At 36.9% G+C, this 19,843-nt stretch overlaps 2 protein-coding genes across 3 annotated transcripts in view; one reads left to right on the top strand and one right to left on the bottom strand.

Annotated features, from left to right (window-relative positions):
- The window catches only part of LOC110455413 (nuclear hormone receptor E75-like), a 22,110-nt gene extending 20,190 nt beyond the window's left edge, over positions 1-1,920 (bottom strand). For both annotated transcript variants that reach the window (XM_021505539.1, XM_021505538.1), the window contains exon 1: positions 782-1,920. The gene's annotated coding sequence lies outside the window, so the exon portion shown is untranslated. The remainder of the gene's footprint in view (positions 1-781) is intronic.
- A 7,958-nt stretch (positions 1,921-9,878) lies between these two features.
- The window catches only part of LOC110455365 (histone-lysine N-methyltransferase, H3 lysine-79 specific-like), a 31,974-nt gene continuing 22,009 nt past the window's right edge, over positions 9,879-19,843 (top strand). The window contains exons 1-7 of the mRNA XM_021505464.1: positions 9,879-9,961; positions 11,135-11,328; positions 14,179-14,584; positions 14,916-15,031; positions 15,596-15,710; positions 16,070-16,867; positions 17,927-18,055. Of these exons, the coding sequence (XP_021361139.1) occupies positions 11,148-11,328; positions 14,179-14,584; positions 14,916-15,031; positions 15,596-15,710; positions 16,070-16,867; positions 17,927-18,055 (1,745 nt within the window). The 5' untranslated portion in view covers positions 9,879-9,961; positions 11,135-11,147. The remainder of the gene's footprint in view (positions 9,962-11,134; positions 11,329-14,178; positions 14,585-14,915; positions 15,032-15,595; positions 15,711-16,069; positions 16,868-17,926; positions 18,056-19,843) is intronic.

Below are 19,843 nucleotides of genomic sequence, written 5' to 3' on the forward strand. Positions count from 1 at the left end.
TATATATATATAGTTTTATAGCATAATGGTTTATTTTCTATGTATAGTGTTATACCAGATATCATTATATAGTTTGAACATATTAGATAAAGTGTGCTAGTTTTGGAAGAGTGTGTGTACAAGTATGATTATTATTATTATTCGTGTACATCTGTACTTTACAGATGTCTGGTTCCAACTCGGAGATAAATGGCCTAAGGTGGATTGTGGATAAGACAACCAACTAAACATTGGTTCCACATTGTGAATTTACTCGCCAGACTGCCTACAACATTGGTGCGCCAGAAAGCACGTAGGGGTCGGAGTGACAACACTTATGGGACAGAAAGCTGGTATGATGCTGCGGCTACAGCTTATGTCATTCCTCGTCATCAGCAGATGATATCGGGTGGAATACGGGAAGTCCGGGAAGTTGAATGGTGCTGTCGTCATTTAGACAGATATTGTTTTCTACTGGGACCAGAATTGAACAGTAATTCAGTGAGACACCGGAAGGAGATACAGAACAGAGAAAGGCCATGAACTTTATATATATATATCTTATAGTTTCATTGTAGATATTCATCTGTATGAATGAGTGGATGAGGTGTATGTATAATCATATGTATGTGTATAGTGTATTACTTCGTAAATAAACTGTATATATGTATATTCCTTGTCTGTTGAGCTACACCACCGTTCTTCTACACTACAGAGTCGCTATTAGGATGTTGAAAAAGTTGCATTCAAAATTATCGATTTAAAAAAATAATTATTTGGATTAAAGTAGATGTAATCTTACCTGTATTTGATGCAATCAAACGTTTTCTGTGCAACTAGTTAAATATCCGACATCTGCATGACATTAATAAACTTGAAGTAAACTTCCTGGTGATATTATGGTTGATGTGCTAAATACAAAAGCATTTGTCCTGCACAACATATCAACGCTTTTAAAAGTATTTAAGATATAATATTCATATATACATTAGCAAATTAACATGTAATTAGCATAACACTTGAATGAGTACTTCATGCTGTACATGCATGTTCGAGTCTACTTACTGCCGGGTCATCCATTGTAAGTGTCTATATGACATGAATACATCTTAATGTTAAATGTGTTTAAATGTAGTCTACTTACCTGTGACCCCAAACTAGTTACAATACAAGTATAAACGCACAAAAGATCAAATACAAACTGATCCTAACATTCAAATGAATTCGCAGTCTCTCATACCTAAATTTGATTTATATCTTTTTTAGATCATTAACAAATACTATGTAATCAAACGGATTTCAATTATTTTCCCTGTGTACATTTCGTACCAGGAATATCATGTGACAATAACTTACACATAATCTTAAACTATTTAATATAAATCAAACTTTTACTATTTTAGTAACTGTACTATATTGTATTTACAATCATTTTTTAAATATATATGTGACTATTTTTGGAAGTTGCTTCGAAATAAAAAAAAAAAAATAGTGAAATAAAGAGGAAATGTTATAAACCGGTTGCAATGTTCGTTTCCAATCTCAATGTCTATTAAAATATTTTACGTTGTATACTGGACACGCACGAACTGAATATTAAAGAAAAACTTAATTACCTTTTATTATATTTATAAATGCTTCCATCATAATTAATGCCAGATAAATAGAAAAGGTAAATTACACGGTTGCCCAGAATAACATGAACATATAAATCAGATATATAATTTATTCATTTTCCTTTCCAAATGAATAATATGGAAACGAGATATGTATAAATGTTTGGAAATATGATATAGCATCATGACTCAACGTGGAATACCAGTTACCAATTATCATCTGATATTGAAATTGAATGTTGAAACAAATGACATAGATTTGCTAGAATGGTTAGAAAATATAACAAATTCAATATTTTCCATTCAGGAAATGGTTTTGCATAGACTCTAAACTTTCTATCAAATCCTCTTACATATTTTGAATTATTTATGTGCTTCTTTATGCTCTGTAAATATTATTGTTCAACTTTCACATTTTATTTGTATTACATAAATGTGTTTATGCCAGAATGTCTTGAAATTGTATGTCTTTGAATTATATACAAGTATATTTGATATAGGGATTGAACAGATTATTTTAACATTCATTCCGGCATGAACGCAGTATAGTTCTGTCCATATTTCACGGAGCTTTATATGAAATATGTATGAAATATAATTATAATCATACCTACTTGTTCAGATCTACGTAATTTGTAACCAAACATCTACACATCGTATCAAATGTGTACCACTCATGATGGTCTCGCATCATACAAAACTGGCGAAGAAGCTTCAAAATGACACTGATCCGTTTGTATTCAGACTCGATTGAATGTAGTTTCTTCTAGAAGAGTTTATTAAGCAGCATGCACCGGATGATATATCACAATGAGTCAATCAGTTTATGAATGGAACGACGAAAGAAAGAATTGCATAATAAGAATGGACTGACCAATGGAATAAACGAAAATTCCAAGGATAAAAGGAGAAATATCCTAGCTGAGTCGTGCTACAGTTATATACAAAACTGAATTAAGAGGGTTATGAAAAATTCTTTTTACATAAACAATTAAATGTCCTATGTGACGTTTCGATGACTAGTACGATATGTACACTGTGACCTTCCTCAGACAAATGACCAGTGAAACGTATGCACACAAAGGTGTAAAATGTGTACGAGTTGTCCACAAAATCGATGTCGATTTCGGCTACGCTGTAAGCGTATGTACACTAATTGTTATATATTTACCGAAAGACTCGATTCAGCTACGCTTTGTTTAATACTTGGTCATAGATGTGCGAGAGTTTGGAGTTATCCCAGTCAATCACAGGATTTTTCGGTGTGGCATAGTCTGTGATTGCCGATTTATTTATCTGGGACTCCGACTGCTTCCTTTCTGATCTGGTGAATTTCCTACCTTCTTGGATTTCTGTATCTTTCCGGTGTTCACCAAGGTGGACCCCAAATCGCCTTCTAGTCTCTCCAATATACGACGCGTCGCAGTTTTTGCATCCGATTGTGTATACGCATCCTGCGACGTTTTCTTTAGATGTTTTATCCTTAGGGTGTACCAGGATATTGCGAAGCGTCTTGTGGGGCTTTATGGCTGTTGCTATGCCATGACCGCGATATATCCTCTGGATGGTTTCGGATATACCCTTTATATACGGGATGACCACTTGACCTCTGGTTTTGTTCTTATGCTTGATTGGCCTTTTCTTGTTCTTCTCCTTATTTTGACACTGTTTCTGTGACTATAGTATCACATCTGTTGAGAAATGTACGTACGACGCAAGTTCATGCATTGGTCCGTATGGGTCTATTTTCTATAGACCAATACCTTCACGGTTCCGTCTTCTTTCTTTACCAGTAGAGTGTCTAGGAAGGGCATTGTGTAGTTGGTTTCTTCCTCACGTGTAAATTTGATGTTGTTAGTAGCATCTATGGTGTTGATATGTGTGATCAAATCCTTCTGTGACCCCTTCTTGATTATCTCAAGTATGTCGTCAAAATATCGTTTCCATAATCTAGGCTTGCATTATATGGGGCAGTGGCTATTGCTTCTCGCTCCAGATGTTCCATGAACAAATTGGCCACAATGGGAGATACTGGAGTACCCATAGCGGTGTCGAAGCGTTGTTGATAGATGTTGTTTCGGAAACTAAAATATGTTGTTGTCAGCACAAATTCCAGCAAATCCATGATGTCCTGAATCTGGAGGTTTGTGTTTTTGCGCCAGGATCTGTCTAATTCTAAGCATTTCCGAATTATTCTAAGTGCGTCGTCAATGGCTGTGTTGGCAAAGAGAGAGACAATATCATGTGAAATGATTTTTTCCTCTTTCTGAATCATGATGGTAGACATAGCTTCCGCTAGATGTTTCGAATTCTTTACATGGTGTTCCGATTTACCCACTAGGGGTCCAATAATGTCTGCTAATGATCTGGAAATATTGTAAACAATGGATCCAGTGTAGTCCACAATAGGCCTCAGTGGGTTTCCCTGCTTGTGCATCTTGGGTGTACAGTATATTCTAGGAGTGGTCTCTGCTGTGGGATACAGATATCCGTATTGACCTTCGGTAATCGTGCTCTCTTGTTTATGAATTAAGAGGAGTTTACTGTGTGTACAGAAAACTACAGAGGAAGTCTTCGGTGTTTAGCAATCAGTGGGACAGGCATCCTTAAATCTATACTCACCATTTAAATGGTCTACTTACTGGTGACCTCGCTGATATTGGTGTATACATCTGCGCGTCCTTGTGTTCAAAAACTGTCTGGATTGACAATGGCATATACTGTATAGGTGACATTTCCGATCATAAAACATGTCTGCATATGTCATTCATGAGATGAGTCCATTATCATTTTTGATAATACATGATGTGCATATTCATATCATCTCCAGCTCTGTAACATAATCACTAGAAATACGAGGAAGGAAGCATTTATTTAAAACAAAAGTTTGCACATATTTGTTGTTGTTGTTGTTGATGATGATGATGATGATGATGATGATGATGTTGTTGTTGTTGTAGTTGTTGTTGTTGTTGTTGATGATGATGATGATGATGATGATGATGATGATGATGATGTTGTTGTTGTTGTAGTTGTTGTTGTTGCTGTTGTTGATGATGATGATAACATGTTTACTGCTCCATAAGGCAGTTGTTCCATTAAGGGTTTTCGGTGAAATAAAATCAAATGAGTACTTAGGTACAGTGTGTAACAATAACATTCTTTCTTAGGTTACAAAAAACAATAAACTATAAAAATCCACCTACAAGTTTACGTTCAACTTCGGAGTTTTTCGTGGGGATTTCCTCATAAAAGATATTTTTTCAAAACAAACACAAAATCTTTCATGAATGTCTTTTTCCTGGTTTGATTGAATAATACAATATAATTGCAATATAAATAAAAAATCAGTTAATTATTAATATAAATCTGCATTCATTAATGAGATGAATATTGATTACCTTATGTTAAAGATACTTGTCGCAGGTCGGTGGGATTTCTCCGGATACTCCGGTCTTCCTCCACCACCAAATCCTGACACGTCCTTAAATTACCATAACTGTTAAAAGGACGTATAACACAAACAAACTAAACCAAACATTATGTCAAAATGAAGATATAGGGGTGATCTTTCTGCACGGATTAATGATTATATTGCTGATATTTTTTTCTTTTTTTTCCAGAACAATTCTTAGACTATACTGTGCGAATGTGTTTTCTTGGGTTTCTACGAGTTCATGGCTGTGAAATGTAGACAACACCTCCAGTGAAGAAACTAAAATCGGGTATTGTATATGTCATTTTATATTAATTAGTAATAGTGTTGAATTTTAATAAGATAAAACATTGTTTTTCCATTTATTGATTCACGCTTTGAGGTTTGAATCATATTATTCATTGTTCTCTCCTAAATACTTAGTATAGCAGACTAACGAGATTTAATCAGATTGATTTCTACTTCTGTTATATAGACTAACGATATAAAATTCGAATCGGAAGAACTTATTACAATTTCTTACCTGGTATGTCGTATTTATGTTCGATATATGTTATGATCGACAGTACGAACCGGCAAATAATGGCTGACAAGAAGACGTCGTGGACGGAATAATGACTATCAATGATTACAATGACACTTACATATGTAAGTGTTTTGAACCCGTCCCTGTTTCAATCCGTTGATTTCATCGGCGGATAAAAACCCATGAGTTTCTATTTAAAGAAGGTCTGATTACAAACATATTATATCATTCCGGTATTCCACCATCTTCGATACTTCGGGAGGTTACGCTCACTTTCGTTCTCTGTATCAATTTGAAAGCACGCGGCTAGCTATTTGATTGATTGACCTCAGGAAAAGATAACTTGACCAATTGCTAGGCTGATACATGTCCTTTGAAGGTTAAAGAGGAGTGACACACGACTTGAAAGTCGGTCAATTTTACCGTTACGCGACCGAGATATTCTGTACATCAAAGGATTATACTTGTCTTCTCGTCTCATCCAAAAGGTGTTGAACATTGATTACCCCTATTCCAGGGGTGTAGAGAGCGAAAGTGAGCGTATATAGTGATCTCTGGCGAATCGAGGATGGTAATCCACATGTACGTGCAATACTGCATCTGGTACTGTATGTCATAAAAAAAAATCCCATATCAATAAATTACAATACATCATGTGTGTAATAGATTGCAAAAATGATGCATAGACTGGACATGTACATTACCATAACTGTTAATGCATAAAACATGTTAAGTACCGTAACTCTCTGTCTGCAGGTGCACGGTATGTCTAGGAAGAGTGTTTTTTTTTTTTTTTTTTTTTATAAATTTAGACATTCATATATTTGCATATATTTGCATGTTATGAATGCATAAATATAGTATTTACATAATATGAATGTTTAAGCTATTATTTAAATATTACATACGTACAAAAGCAGCTATACATCATGCAAGTAAGACTCGTTGATTTAACATGGTAACGATACGACCATTTAGCTAATTACTTGACAGTCTTATATAACGGACGTTTTTAAATGGTCATGGAGTGTAGCGTTGATATTTTGTTTTAAAGACTTTACATATCCATGTGATATCAGTCGATTCTTTTACTAATTATTATGCCCCCACCATAAAGGGGGGGGGGGGGGCGGCATATAGTGTTACCCATGTCCGTCCCGTCGTGCGCAGGTGACTCCTATTTTTAAAAAGAAAGACTCATTAAAGAAAGAAATCTATAGACATGTCAGTGTACTCCCTACTATATCAAAGGTATTTGAGAAAGTATCACATGACCAGTTAAGTGTATTTTTAACAATACTTTAACCCTTTTCTAGCTGCTTTTAGGCGGGGCTACGGGTGCCAGTATGTCCTGCAGAGGGTCCTAAAGGATTTGCGTCAGGCATTGGACAATCATACGCTCGTAGGAGCTATAGTTATGGACCTGTCCAGGGCTTTCGATTGCATCCCTAATGCACTGTTACTGGGGAAGCTGCAAACATATGGACTGGACGGGTCAGCAGTTTAGCTCGTTAGTAGCTACCTCGGTAACAGACAGCAGCGGGACACCCCGCATATACAGCATTCAATATTTTAGTGCAGTAGCCTGCATATATTGTTGTATTTTATTTTCATAACTTTAGTGAATTTTATTTTAGGTTAAGGTTTAACTTTTATTTCGTTTAACGTCCTATTAAAAGCTAAGGTCACTTAAGGACGTGTCTCCATGTGTGTAGTGTATGCGTGATTGCATGTGTATGCAGGAAACAAGGTATGTTGGAGTGCTTGCCTCCTTGTGATAGCGCGGATCTGATGCCGACTTGATAGTGCTATCTCACTGCAATACCATGCCGAAGGCGTCCGGCACAGCATTCCGCCCGGTCACATTATACTGACAACGGGTGAACCAGTATTTGCCATTCCCCTAAATGTTGAACGTTAAGCAGGGAATAACAACTACCATTTTTAAGGACTTTGGTATGTCCCGGCCTGGGGACAGAACCCATTGCCTTCCTCACCTGGGCGAACGCTCAAACTTCAAGCCAAAAGTGAGGTATTGCCAAGCAAGGCACTAGGAAATAAAAGATAGTTAGAAGTAGAAAGAAATATCCCAAATATTGCAATGGGTGCAGCAGATTTACTTGAGTCGCTTTTGTGTCCCCAAATAGAGGATAACAAAGCAAATCCCCAATTCTCCAGGGGGTTCCCACATTAGTCGCCTCAAACGATGCATGCAGTGGGTAACAGCATGCGTATTCTTTTCCCGATCCCCCACCTGCAGGGGTACACCTATATTGTATTCATCTATGTAGGCATATACGTTTATTTGCATGCTATGCTTTTGTTTGTTTTAATCATACCTATATATATATGTTTGTCGTAAAAATAGCTCTACCGAGCTAATGTTATCTTCTTCTTCTTCCAGTAGAGTGCAAACCGTCTCTGACGTATGCCCGGCACAGGAACACAGGCGTTAATATGTGATTAAAATGAATATGGACAACGCAATTTTAAACGGAGTAATTCCAGCCTAGCTATCTGAGGACCACCCGCAGTATCTCCATCTTGAATATGTCAAGGAAGGCTCAACCTGCGAATGATGCCGGGAGTGTGCTCCACAATCGGATGGTGCCAGGGTAGTAGGACGTCAGGAAGGTCTTTGTACGTGAGAAGGGCACCAGGAATTTGCGGTGGTGACCACGCAGAAAGACGGCAGATGGATTCAGGTATATAGTTGACACTTCCACTAGGCCATGGACGATACGGTACATCATCACTACCTTAGCCTGGGCACGTCGTTCCTGCAGAGTGGGCCAGTTTAGTTGGGATACCATGGATGAGGCGCTGCTGGTGGTATGGTAGTCGCCAAAGATAAATCTGACTGAGCGCCCCTGTACCATTTCAAGCTTCTTGATGTTGTCGGCTGTATGAGGGTCCCATACACTGTGCTGGCAAACTCAGTGGTAAGTCTCACTAGAGTCTTGTAGCCAAGTTCCTTAGTTTGCTTTGGGCACTGGTTGATGTTCCGCTGTAGGAAAGCCCGGATAGAGTTTGCTTTCCTTGCAATCTGGCTCATGTGATGGTTCCAGCTCAGAGTCTTATGCAGATGGACGCCAATATACTTTGCCGTATCAGCCACTTCCAGGGTATGGCCATGGATGATATATGGCTCATGTGTAGAACTTGACACTTCTGGAGTGGAATTCCATCGTCCAATCCTGTTTCCACCTAACAAGACTGTCCAGGTCTTTCTGCAGTTGAAGTGAGTCCTCTTTTGACGAGACATACCGGTATACTACACAGTCATCAGCGAAAAGGCCAACCTTCGACGTGGATGAGATGACATCTGGCAGGTCATTTATAAAAAAGGAGGAACAGGAGAGGTCTAACAACACTACCCTGCGGCACACCGGATTGAACTGGGGACGAGTCAGACTTAACACTGTCGTATCTTATATTATCTTTAAAAGATATTGACTAAAAGATCAGAAAACGCAAGTTAAGATAAATAACTATATGTACGAGATAATGGGGTTTCGCAAGGTAACGTAATTTCCCTTAGTCCTCTATTCAACATCTTCGATTTTTGGATAAGTTAAATAATCATCTAAATCCAGCATGTAATAACGGTGAAAATACACAAACGACACTAGACCTACAGTTGCAGATATTAATATTATACAAGATTGGGCAGACGAGCCGGAGTAGGGGTTTTAAAACATCCCAGGAAAAAAATACTCTCGACTATCACCCATCTCACGACTACACCAATAATCATGAGAGGGTCATTGTCGAGAGCGGTTACATTATAATCAACTGGCAATCGTTTTATAGTGACGTAGCTATAGGTCCGTGTCTAGCCCCCTTGGCTCGAACAGCTTCCTAGCCTCCTAATTATGTCAAAAACATTTTTAATTGTCCATTAAAAAATGAAAAAAAATTAATGTGGGTGGCTCTCACTTTTACCGTAGCAAATAATTATGCCAAGACACAACGTTGATTCCCGTTAGGCTCAAATATAAAACACGGTTGTAATGGGATAGTTTTTGTCAAGTGCAAGAAGAAATAGAGTTTTTGTGTGGTGAAACGGGTCAACGGGAGGTAACTTGTAAAAAGTTTCGATGGAGAGTGCACAACGGGCACTTGTTATCTCCCCTAAAAACAAACGGAACGATTCAAACTTTAAACATCAATACAATAAAGAAACGCATTTATATACTAAATAAAATCAATATAATAGTATTCGTTTTAATCATTTATTTTAATATTCTATAGCATTGTTGAAAACCTGTCACAACTGGAAATTGTCATTCTGTAATTTATATCGACTTGTAAAATTTGCATTCTTGGTAACGTAAAACATGGCTGCCGATTTGTGTTCTTTTTGTGTTCTGTCCGTGTCATAAGTTGGAAGGACAGTAATAGGTAATTCGTGAAAACGTAAGATTCATTGGTCACCATTTTAATTAGTTCATGATGCAATGGATATATTTGTAGTTTGGTTTACAATATAGTCAACTTGTCACAGACCTATCTACATTCTTGTGGCATGCTTGGGCTTGCTTTTCTATTTTGGTGATTTTCTCATTGCACATATGTAAACAACTTTTTGTCAAAGCTCGATATGTTCAACCGTTTTGCGGGATTCGATTAATAACGTGAAATATCATCAACAATAATATGTGAACAACAAATAGATGACTGGTGCCTTAGGTTACAGTATCAAATATCAAAAATAAAGGGGAAAAAACTCGCAAGTCTTTGCTGTTAATTTGCCATGTTATTACATATTGATTTAGACCCTAAAGTAAAGTGATCATTATGGTATTTACGCTTGCTTTGTTCACAAGCGTAGATTTCGCTCATTACATGTTTACAGTGTTTAGTGTTTATGTAAGTGTAAAGTGAGCTACCTAGTTGTAGCATCACTGGTTCTGGACAAACACATATGATATATAACACATACAATTAGTGTGTTCAGCACCTGTGACCAGTTTCTGAGTCCTTAAGGTGAAATTTGTCGCATGATTAAAGCAAAATTAGACACCAATGTTTATATGCTGTTTATCAAGAATGTTTGGGTTTCAATTTTACCTCAGAAGTTAATTTGTAATCACCTCAATTCATTTCAGTGAAAGCTTATTAAATCCGGTTGTTGCTGTTGAATGACACCATTATGTGATCAACTTCTGAACCGACTATTTATAGTGCACATTGTATTGTGATAATGGTTATATACAGTCCAAAAAGAGAGAAATTCATTCACAGAAAATATTCACATTCACAATTATTTAGATATTTTGTATTTTATTACTGAGGGAAGTAACAGTAATGTAATTATATTCTCTCAGTATTCCAAAACTTTGAACTTTTATACCTTATGCCTGCTTCAATTAATAAGAATTCTGTTCGTGTTAAATGTACAGCGTATCAGTTTACTCTGACCACATAATTAGACTTCAAACAGACAATCACATCTATCTTTCAGTCTGATTCAAAAGTCTGATGTTTGGGGTGGGAACACTTTTAGTCTTTTCATCTATAATGATACTGACATTGGTACTGATTTAATGAAAAATGTTCTACTTTTAATCTTAGTGCAGAGTTCAACATGGATATGGTTGATAGCCCAGGTTATGGGCAAAGGTTCATGAAACCCAAGAAATCATCAAACTTACAGTCTGAGCTACAACAGAGGTTAAAGGATAGACGCAGACAGGGCTTGACTGCAGATCTCACTGATGACAGCGACGTTGCCGAAGACATAGAGCCGAGTGGTGACGATGATGATGGTAATATTAATACATAATGTATACCACTCTATCTCATTGCCTATATATATGGTTCCGGGTTGTTTCGCCCGAAATCCCGTTCGCCCTAGGTTGTTTCGCGCTAGGTTGCTACGCCCTGAAACAAAAATATTAGGGCGAAATATTGTATGGTATTGTCTTTCAATTTTAGTAGTTTTAAGTCACAAATTAAGTCTTCTTAGTCTTTCATATTAATATTAAAATCAATTTCGTAGAAAAAAATGTTTGTCTTATTTTTAAGCGAGTGTGACAAACGGCAGCTTTGAAAAGCTGACTCCGCTCTCACATACTCTACATGAAATATACCTCACACCAATGAAGAAAGCCATCAATAAGTTTAGTTGATACATTTGAATATCAATTATTATATGAGCATATAATATAAATTAAAAAAAAAATTTAAGGCGAAACAACCCTTAGCGCAAGCAGGATTTAGGGCGAAACAACCTGTTACCATATATATATATATCCCACCTTTCACTGAACTGCCTATCAATTCACCTATTCAAGATATATTCCTGTCTCCTTAAAGAGTATGACAGATATAAGGACAAAAATATGATGACGTAGGGAGAACAATATGTTATGTTGTCACAATTAGCTTCAAATCAAACGTGTATTACTACTATTGGTGAAGTTGTGACTGAAATAATAAAATGAGAGAAAAATAATCATCCCCTACGTACCTTGACAGTGTAATGGAGAAATCGATTGTCTAACCCCCCGACAGAGCCTCGGGTAATTAGACATCCAAAAATATCCACCCTTCAGGTTAGGTTTCTCTGTCACACTTGAGCTCACAAGGTAGGGAAGATTATATATTAATCTTTCCTAATTCAGATGGCATTCATATCACTATCAGCCATGAATGCCATTACCCATGTATGAATGCCATCATAATCACTATTAGGATAGATACACCACTGATTCTCATTTGAAGATAGCTTTTAGAGACAACAAATAGGAAATTTTGCACATTTTTAAAACCAAATGAAAACCTTATAGAAATTTACATTGTCTGTCAAAATATTAAAGAAAATAACTTGATAACCTTTATACAAAATCTGAAACATGCAATCTGTTTCCTAGAATGATTATCATTAGTGAAAAGTTATTTCTGTTTCACTAAACTTTTAATAGCTATGACAAAAAAACAGAGGGATCGATGCTGACATAATATAAGTGTGTGGGGGTTTTTTTCCAAGGAAGAAGAGGAAAGTATCTTTATGTACATGTTTCTAAATAATAATACATATACAACAATAACGTAACTAATTTAGTGTAAGTTTATTTCTTTATTTATCCAACATGACAATAAGCCAGTGCTTGGTAATAAGCCCACCAATATTTAATACAGTTTGGAAGAAACGCCAACTAAAGATTTTTCATTGTCACATAATAAGGCTGTTCCCTTACCATCAGTAAGAGATTATACATTGTCACATAATAAGGCTGTTCCCTTACCATCAATAAGAGATTTTTCATTGTCACATAATAAGGCTGTTCCCTTACCATCAGTAAGAGATTATACATTGTCACATAATAAGGCTGTTCCCTTACTTTCAGTAAGAGATTATACATTGTCACATAATAAGGCTGCTCCCTTACTCTCAGTAAGAGATTATACATTTGCCACCTGTGGTTGTTGCAGGATAAAAAAGGTAGTATTATTACTTTCAAATTCAACTTGGATCTTGAAGTGTTATTACTTTCAAATTCAACTTGGATCTTGAAGTATTATTAATTTCAAATTCAACTTGGATGTGGAAGTATTGTTACTTACAAAATTCAACTTGGATGTGGAAGTATTATTACTTATAAATTCAACTGGGATGTTGAAGTATTATTACTTACAAATTCAACTTGGATGTGGAAGTATTATTACTTTCAAATTCAGCTTGGATGTTGAAGTATTATTACTTACAAATTCAACTTGGATGTTGAAGTATTATTACTTACAAATTCAACTTGGATGTTGAAGTATTATTACTTACAAATTCAACTTGGATGTTGAAGTATTATTACTTACAAATTCAACTTGGATGTTGAAGTATTGTTACTTTTAAATTCAACTTGGATGTTGAAGTATTATTACTTTCAAATTCAACTTGGATGTTGAAGTATTATTAATTTCAAATTCAACTTGGATGTGGAAGTATTATTACTTTCAAATTCAACTTGGATGTTGAAGTATTATTACTTTCAAATTCAACTTGGATCTTGAAGTATTATTACTTTCAAATTCAACTTGGATCTTGAAGTATTATTACTTACCTACAAATTCAACTTGGATGTTGAAGTATTATTACTTTTAAATTCAACTTGGATGTTGAAGTATTATTAATTTCAAATTCATCTTGGATGTGGAAGTATTATTACTTTCAAATTCAACTTGAATGTTGAAGTATTATTACTTTCAAATTCAACTTGGATCTTAAAGTATATTGAAGTATTATTACTTACAAATTCAACTTGGATGTTGAAGTATTATTACTTTCAAATTCAACTTGGATATTGAAGTATTATTACTTTCAAATTCAACTTGGATCTTGAAGTATTATTACTTTTAAATTCAACTTGGATGTTGAAGTATTATTACTTTCAAATTCAACTTGGATGTTGAAGTATTATTACTTTTAAATTCAACTTAGGTGTTATAGCATGGAATGGTGTAGTGAAAATGTAAGGAAGTCATATGGCTTCTGATGTTGATAAAATGTGGGGGGTTTTCTCCCATATTTATAGGTTCTTCACAAGTTCGCAGGTGTCAAATTTATTTGATAAAACTGCAAAGAATTGTTGACATTGTACATTTTTTTTCTTTATTTTCAGATGCATATGCACAGTATCGGACAGACTTCCAACAGAGAAAAGGCAACCGTCCGAATTCTGCCAAGCGGCGTTCACCTCTTCAGGGGGACTTATCCATGACTGACACTCTCAGACCCGGTGCAGGCGACCGATTCATGAAAAAGGGGGCCTCATCAGGGAGCAGTTCCATGCCGCCATTGAGCTCCCCTAAAACGCCTCCTAGGGACCGATACAGCATGGACATGCCCTCGCTGACATCTCCCAAACTGTCCCCCAAAGGGAGCTCAAGTATGAAGACGTATGGGGAAAGCAAAGGGGGACTGTCCCCAAAGGGTACTAAATCTAATTCTAAACTGAAACAAGAACAACCAATGTCAGCATCTGATATGATCTTTGGTAGGAAGACTCCAACAAATGATTCACAAGGGTGAGTTTGTTTGTTGTTTTTTTTTTAATTTTTAATTTTTTTTTATTGATTTTTTTCAACATAATGTGTTTGTATAGATCAAGATGTACGAGAAATCTTTAGAAAAATATTTTTCGATCTAATACATGACTGAAAAGATGACTAGTTGTTACATTAAATCCATGCCTGTTACTTTTATACAAAATGTACTGTTAGTTTTGATATACGCTGCATTCTTCACAGTTTGTATGCACTGATATTGAAGTGTTTTCTGCAGCCATTTGTGACTAAGTACAGTCCCATTCTGCCATCTTTAAGTTACAAGTTACCCCTGTATGATGTCTGTATTCAGAAAACCTCTCCACGACCCCAACAAGCCCTGGCAGGCTCCAAACCTGAGGAAGGCAAGTCCCATAATGACAGATGATGACAGGGGATCCGGCGACAGAGGGGTCTCCCCAACTTCAGGTATGACAGAGGGGTCTCCCCAACTTCAGGTATAATTCAGATTTCAGACCAGCTTATTGTGTCCATGAAATATAGAACATTGGACAATGTGATGATCAGTTTGATGGTTGAAAATTGTCTCCCTGCACTGTGGATAAGGCCAAAAAAAAAAGTACTTGTGGTTCCACTATCATCATCAGAAAAGATAGGGTAGGTAGCTAGGTAGGCAATTTCTTTTTTCATTTTGAAAAAAATATCTTTACTATATATGCTTATATAGAGCAGGGATCTGACTTTAACAGTGCATATCACTAAATATCAATGAAAAATTGAGGGTAGACACAAAAATCCATGGTAGGTAGGGTTAATAGCAGTTCTAACACAAGATTTTTATTTTTATTTTTTCTGGCTTAACTTTTATCAGTTCTCCCATGCATGAACTGGTTGCTATTTGTCCTAGTGCAACTGCTGGTAAATATATAACTGATGTCTTACAATATGATATTGGTATTTAAAAATATAAAAACAATTGTTTTAATGACAACTGTTAAAGATTTTCAGTGAATGTAAATATTAATGTTGTAGGATTGCGGGGCAGAACAACCCCCTCGCTGGAGTCCTCACTCAGACCAATATCGGAAACCCCATCTCCCAGACCACGCCAGCTGTCAGGGGGAACAACTCTACCCAGAGCAACTAAGTGAGTACATACCATAAACTACCAGTATTTTTTTTTTTTTTTTCAAAAATTTCATACTATATTTTGGGTGATGGGTTTTATCCTTCTGCCATGTTTCTGTCATATAAAGCCAAGGGGCTAAATCTTTTGAAAAGGAATAAAATAGAGACTTGGCATAAACCCAATTTTCATACATTTAAACAATTCTCTTTCAACCTGCTGCTAATTCCGACATTGTAACATAGGATGTCACATAAATGGTGAGGGTAGATCTGGACATATCCTGGAAATGAAATATGTGAGTTTATATTTGATAATAAATGTGTTATTAAGAGAAATGATTGTTCTGTCGCTAAATAACAGATCTATTGTTCCTACAGGGGGATGGAAGGAGAGGTACCTCGTCCACGGATGAGAAATACCACTGACATATTTGGTAAGACAAGTACCGTGGAGGTAGAATTATCAGATGATGAGGATACCCTGAAACAGAAACGATTCTCAAAAAATAGTCCGGGTCGGAAAACACCTACAGAGTTATACGGAGGTAGGAAGACTCCGACTGGCGGACAGAGGATGCCTGGGGTTAACGGCAGGCAGACACCTACTGACCCAATAGGCAGAAAGACACCCACAAGGGACCTTCAGGGCAGGAAAACTCCCACAAATGATCCACAGGGTAGAAAAACTCCCACGAGGGATTTCCAGGGCAGGAAAACCCCTACACAGGATATGTATGGTCGAAAGTCTCCAACAACTCCAACGTCAGGTCAGAGGTCACGGTTTTCCAAACAAGGAGATAGACAGGAGCCTCCGCCAATGAAGAAAGAGGCGAGTCTCCTTGATTTTTTGACCGAGGATACCTCAAGTCAACGACAGAGGAAGAAAGAGGATGCTAAACCTAGGCTGCTGAGGAATGCTTCCAGCGATTCTATTGATGATGAATTTGAGCAAGCAAACAAGTTTCTCAGTAAGAAACCCCAACAACGGACTGCTGAACCTCGTCCTTTAAAATCTAAACAAGACAGTTTCCCGAAAGGGAAGGATTCGGATGACCTGTGGTCCTCGAGGAATGCTGATGATAAAATACCTGTGGACCAGAGCTCCATGTGTGCTGACATTGAAACTGATCCGAACATGAGAATCAGTGGCACTGGAGAAAGTAGAATGGTCAAGGGGTGAGTATCAGGGGAAAGTAGAATGGTCAAGGGGTGAGTATCAGGGGAAAGTAGAATGGTCAAGGGGTGAGTATCAGGGGAAAGTAGAATGGTCAAGGGGTGAGTATCAGGGGAAAGTAGAATGGTCAAGGGGTGAGTATCAGGGGAAAGTAGAATGGTCAAGGGGTGAGTATCAGGGGAAAGTAGAATGGTCAAGGGGTGAGTATCAGGGGAAAGTAGAATGGTCAAGGGGTGAGTATCAGGGGAAAGTAGAATGGTCAAGGGGTGAGTACCAGGGGTATTTAGGGATAAAAATGAAACTTTCTTATATTTATAATGGTAGTCTATAGTGCAAGGTAAAACAAAATCATTTAAATCCTCATATAATTATGTCTTGTGTTCAAAACAACATGGTATTTCAGTGAGATAGCACTTTGAAGTTGGCATCAGATCCGCGCTATCACAAGGAGGCAAGCACACCAACATACCCTGTCTCCTGTATACACGTGCACACACACAAGCATGCATATACACTACACACATGGAGGCACGTCCTTAAATGACTTTAGCTGTTAATGTGGTCCCATCTGGTTCAGAACACAATTTAAACTATTTTACCAATTGGCAGAACAGCCATATTTTTGTGGGAACATGATCATGTTTCTATGCATCTGGTTACCAGTTTTGTGTAGCGGTAAATACGTTCAGGAATATGTTCATAATTTACTATTGACGTCACATTGTGATTGGTCCCAGATTACTCATTTTGATGGAAAATTCTGTGTCCGATTCGAAAAATTCATGTATAATGGTTCTTGCTATAAACATTTCTGTCTGGTAGATTTATCTAAGGACTGTATAAAGGAAATTTAAATACACAACTGTATACCGTAATATTTCACTGTTGATAAATAAGATATATGTAAACTATTAAGGTTTATTTGTTGTCTAACCCACAGACAATTGCTCTTTTGTCTGTTTAATGAATAAATAAGACATTTCTGTCTAGAATAACTGTCCGCAAAGGATTATTACATTTTAAGTCAGCTTTCTATTTCATTAAGACTCCATATCTTACAGGTCAAGGTCAGAGAAGATGACCAATGGTCAGGTGAACAGTGAGATCATAGATATGGTAGCAGAGGAACAGGAGAAGCATGGACCTGGTCACATCAAACCCATACAGCCTGACCAGAAGGTGACAAAAAAGTATGTACAGGGTCACTCAATCTTCAAATAGTAGGTACAGCCTCACTCAATCTTCAAATAGTATGTACAGACTCGCCCAATCTTCAAATAGTATGTACAGCCTCGTCCAATCTTCAAATAGTAGGAACAGCCTCAGTTTATCTTCAAAAATTATGTACAGCCTCGTCCAATCTTCAAATAGTATGTACAGCCTGGTCCAATCTTCAAATAGTAGGAACAGCCTCAGTCTATCTTCAAAAAGTATGTACAGCCTCGTCCAATCTTCAAATAGTATGTACAGCCTCACTCAATCTTCAAATAATGTACAGCCTCACTCAATCTTCAAATAGTATGTACAGCCTGGTCCAATCTTCAAATAGTAGGAACAGCCTTAGTTTATCTTCAAAAAGTATGTACAGCCTCGTCTAATCTTCAAATAGTAGGTACAGCCTTGTCCAATCTTCAAAAAGTATGTACAGCCTCGTCCATTCTTCAAATAGTAGGTACAGCCTCGTCCATTCTTCAAATAGTACGTACAGCCTCATCCATTCTTCAAATAGTAGGTACAGCCTCGTCCAATCTTCAAATAGTAGGTACAGCCTCGTCCATTCTTCAAATAGTAGGTACAGCCTCGTCCATTCTTCAAATAGTAGGTACAGCCTCGTCCAATCTTCAAAAAGTATGTAGAGCTTTTTTCGTGCAGTTATACTTTCATCTATTTATCCTCTGCAATGAGGGCGAATTTATTCTTATAGCAAATATATGTAAAAAACATTTAACACGGGACAAGCATTTATTTTCATTGGTGAAAATTTCCCAGTATGCAGTATGTATAGAGAGAAGAAGCCTTGGACATTGTAAAATGGCCTCACCAATGTCATCATATTCTGGGGGAACGGCTCCCTTATTTTTAAAGTTTGGATTTCCCAAGCTCTTATCCTCGACCTGCTTTATTTCTCTCCTCTTACATTTATAGCATTAAGTAATTTATATGTGAAGTCTAAGGTTACATTCATGTTTCCCTGTTGAAACGGTTCAGGTGGCGCAGAAATATTCCAAGATATAGAACGGTCCAAGTGCATTCGTTTAATTAAGCAGAGCTAAAAAAGCATTAAATTTGGAAAATAAATAACAATATATCAAGAATAATATGTCCTTCTTTCATGTGTCAACTAAATTATATAACATATCTTAAAATCTACACGTGGCTTGACCTTGTTTTTGCAAAGAAATATCGCAAACTAGCCATGGTCAGCATTTTAGTTTCTGTCGGGCACGTGACGTCTGGACCCCTCAATCTACATGTGCCGAATACTCCTGAGGTCAGCCTCGGTTCAGATCTGCCCCTAACATTTTCTTTCAGGTTCAACCATTTTAATTGGTTGAACTGAATACGGGAAAGGGGCCTAAGTCTATCAAGTTACCTCCCCTTACAAAGCCTTGTCTAGATGGACTGAGTTAAGGATTCCTGTACCACTGCCAATCAAGTTACCTCCCCTTACAATACCTTGTCTAGTGGGACTGAGTTAAGGATTCTTGTACCACTGCCAATCAAGTTACCTCCCCTTACAATGCCTTGTCTAGTGGGACTGAGTTAAGGATTCCTGTACCACTGCCAATCAAGTTACCTCCCCTTCAATGCCTTGTCTAGTTGGACTGAGTTACGGATTCCTGTACCACTGCCAAGAGCTGTAACAAAGTATTGGTAAATGTGGCATGGTTATAGTATTGATAAATCATAAATCTTGAAAAAAACATCTTTTACAGGACAAAAATAATTTAACATTTTTTTTTTTTTTTTTTTTTTTT

Source organism: Mizuhopecten yessoensis, unplaced genomic scaffold (genome assembly GCF_002113885.1).
Source record: "Mizuhopecten yessoensis strain PY_sf001 unplaced genomic scaffold, ASM211388v2 scaffold8213, whole genome shotgun sequence".
Lineage (NCBI taxonomy): Eukaryota > Metazoa > Mollusca > Bivalvia > Pectinida > Pectinidae > Mizuhopecten > Mizuhopecten yessoensis.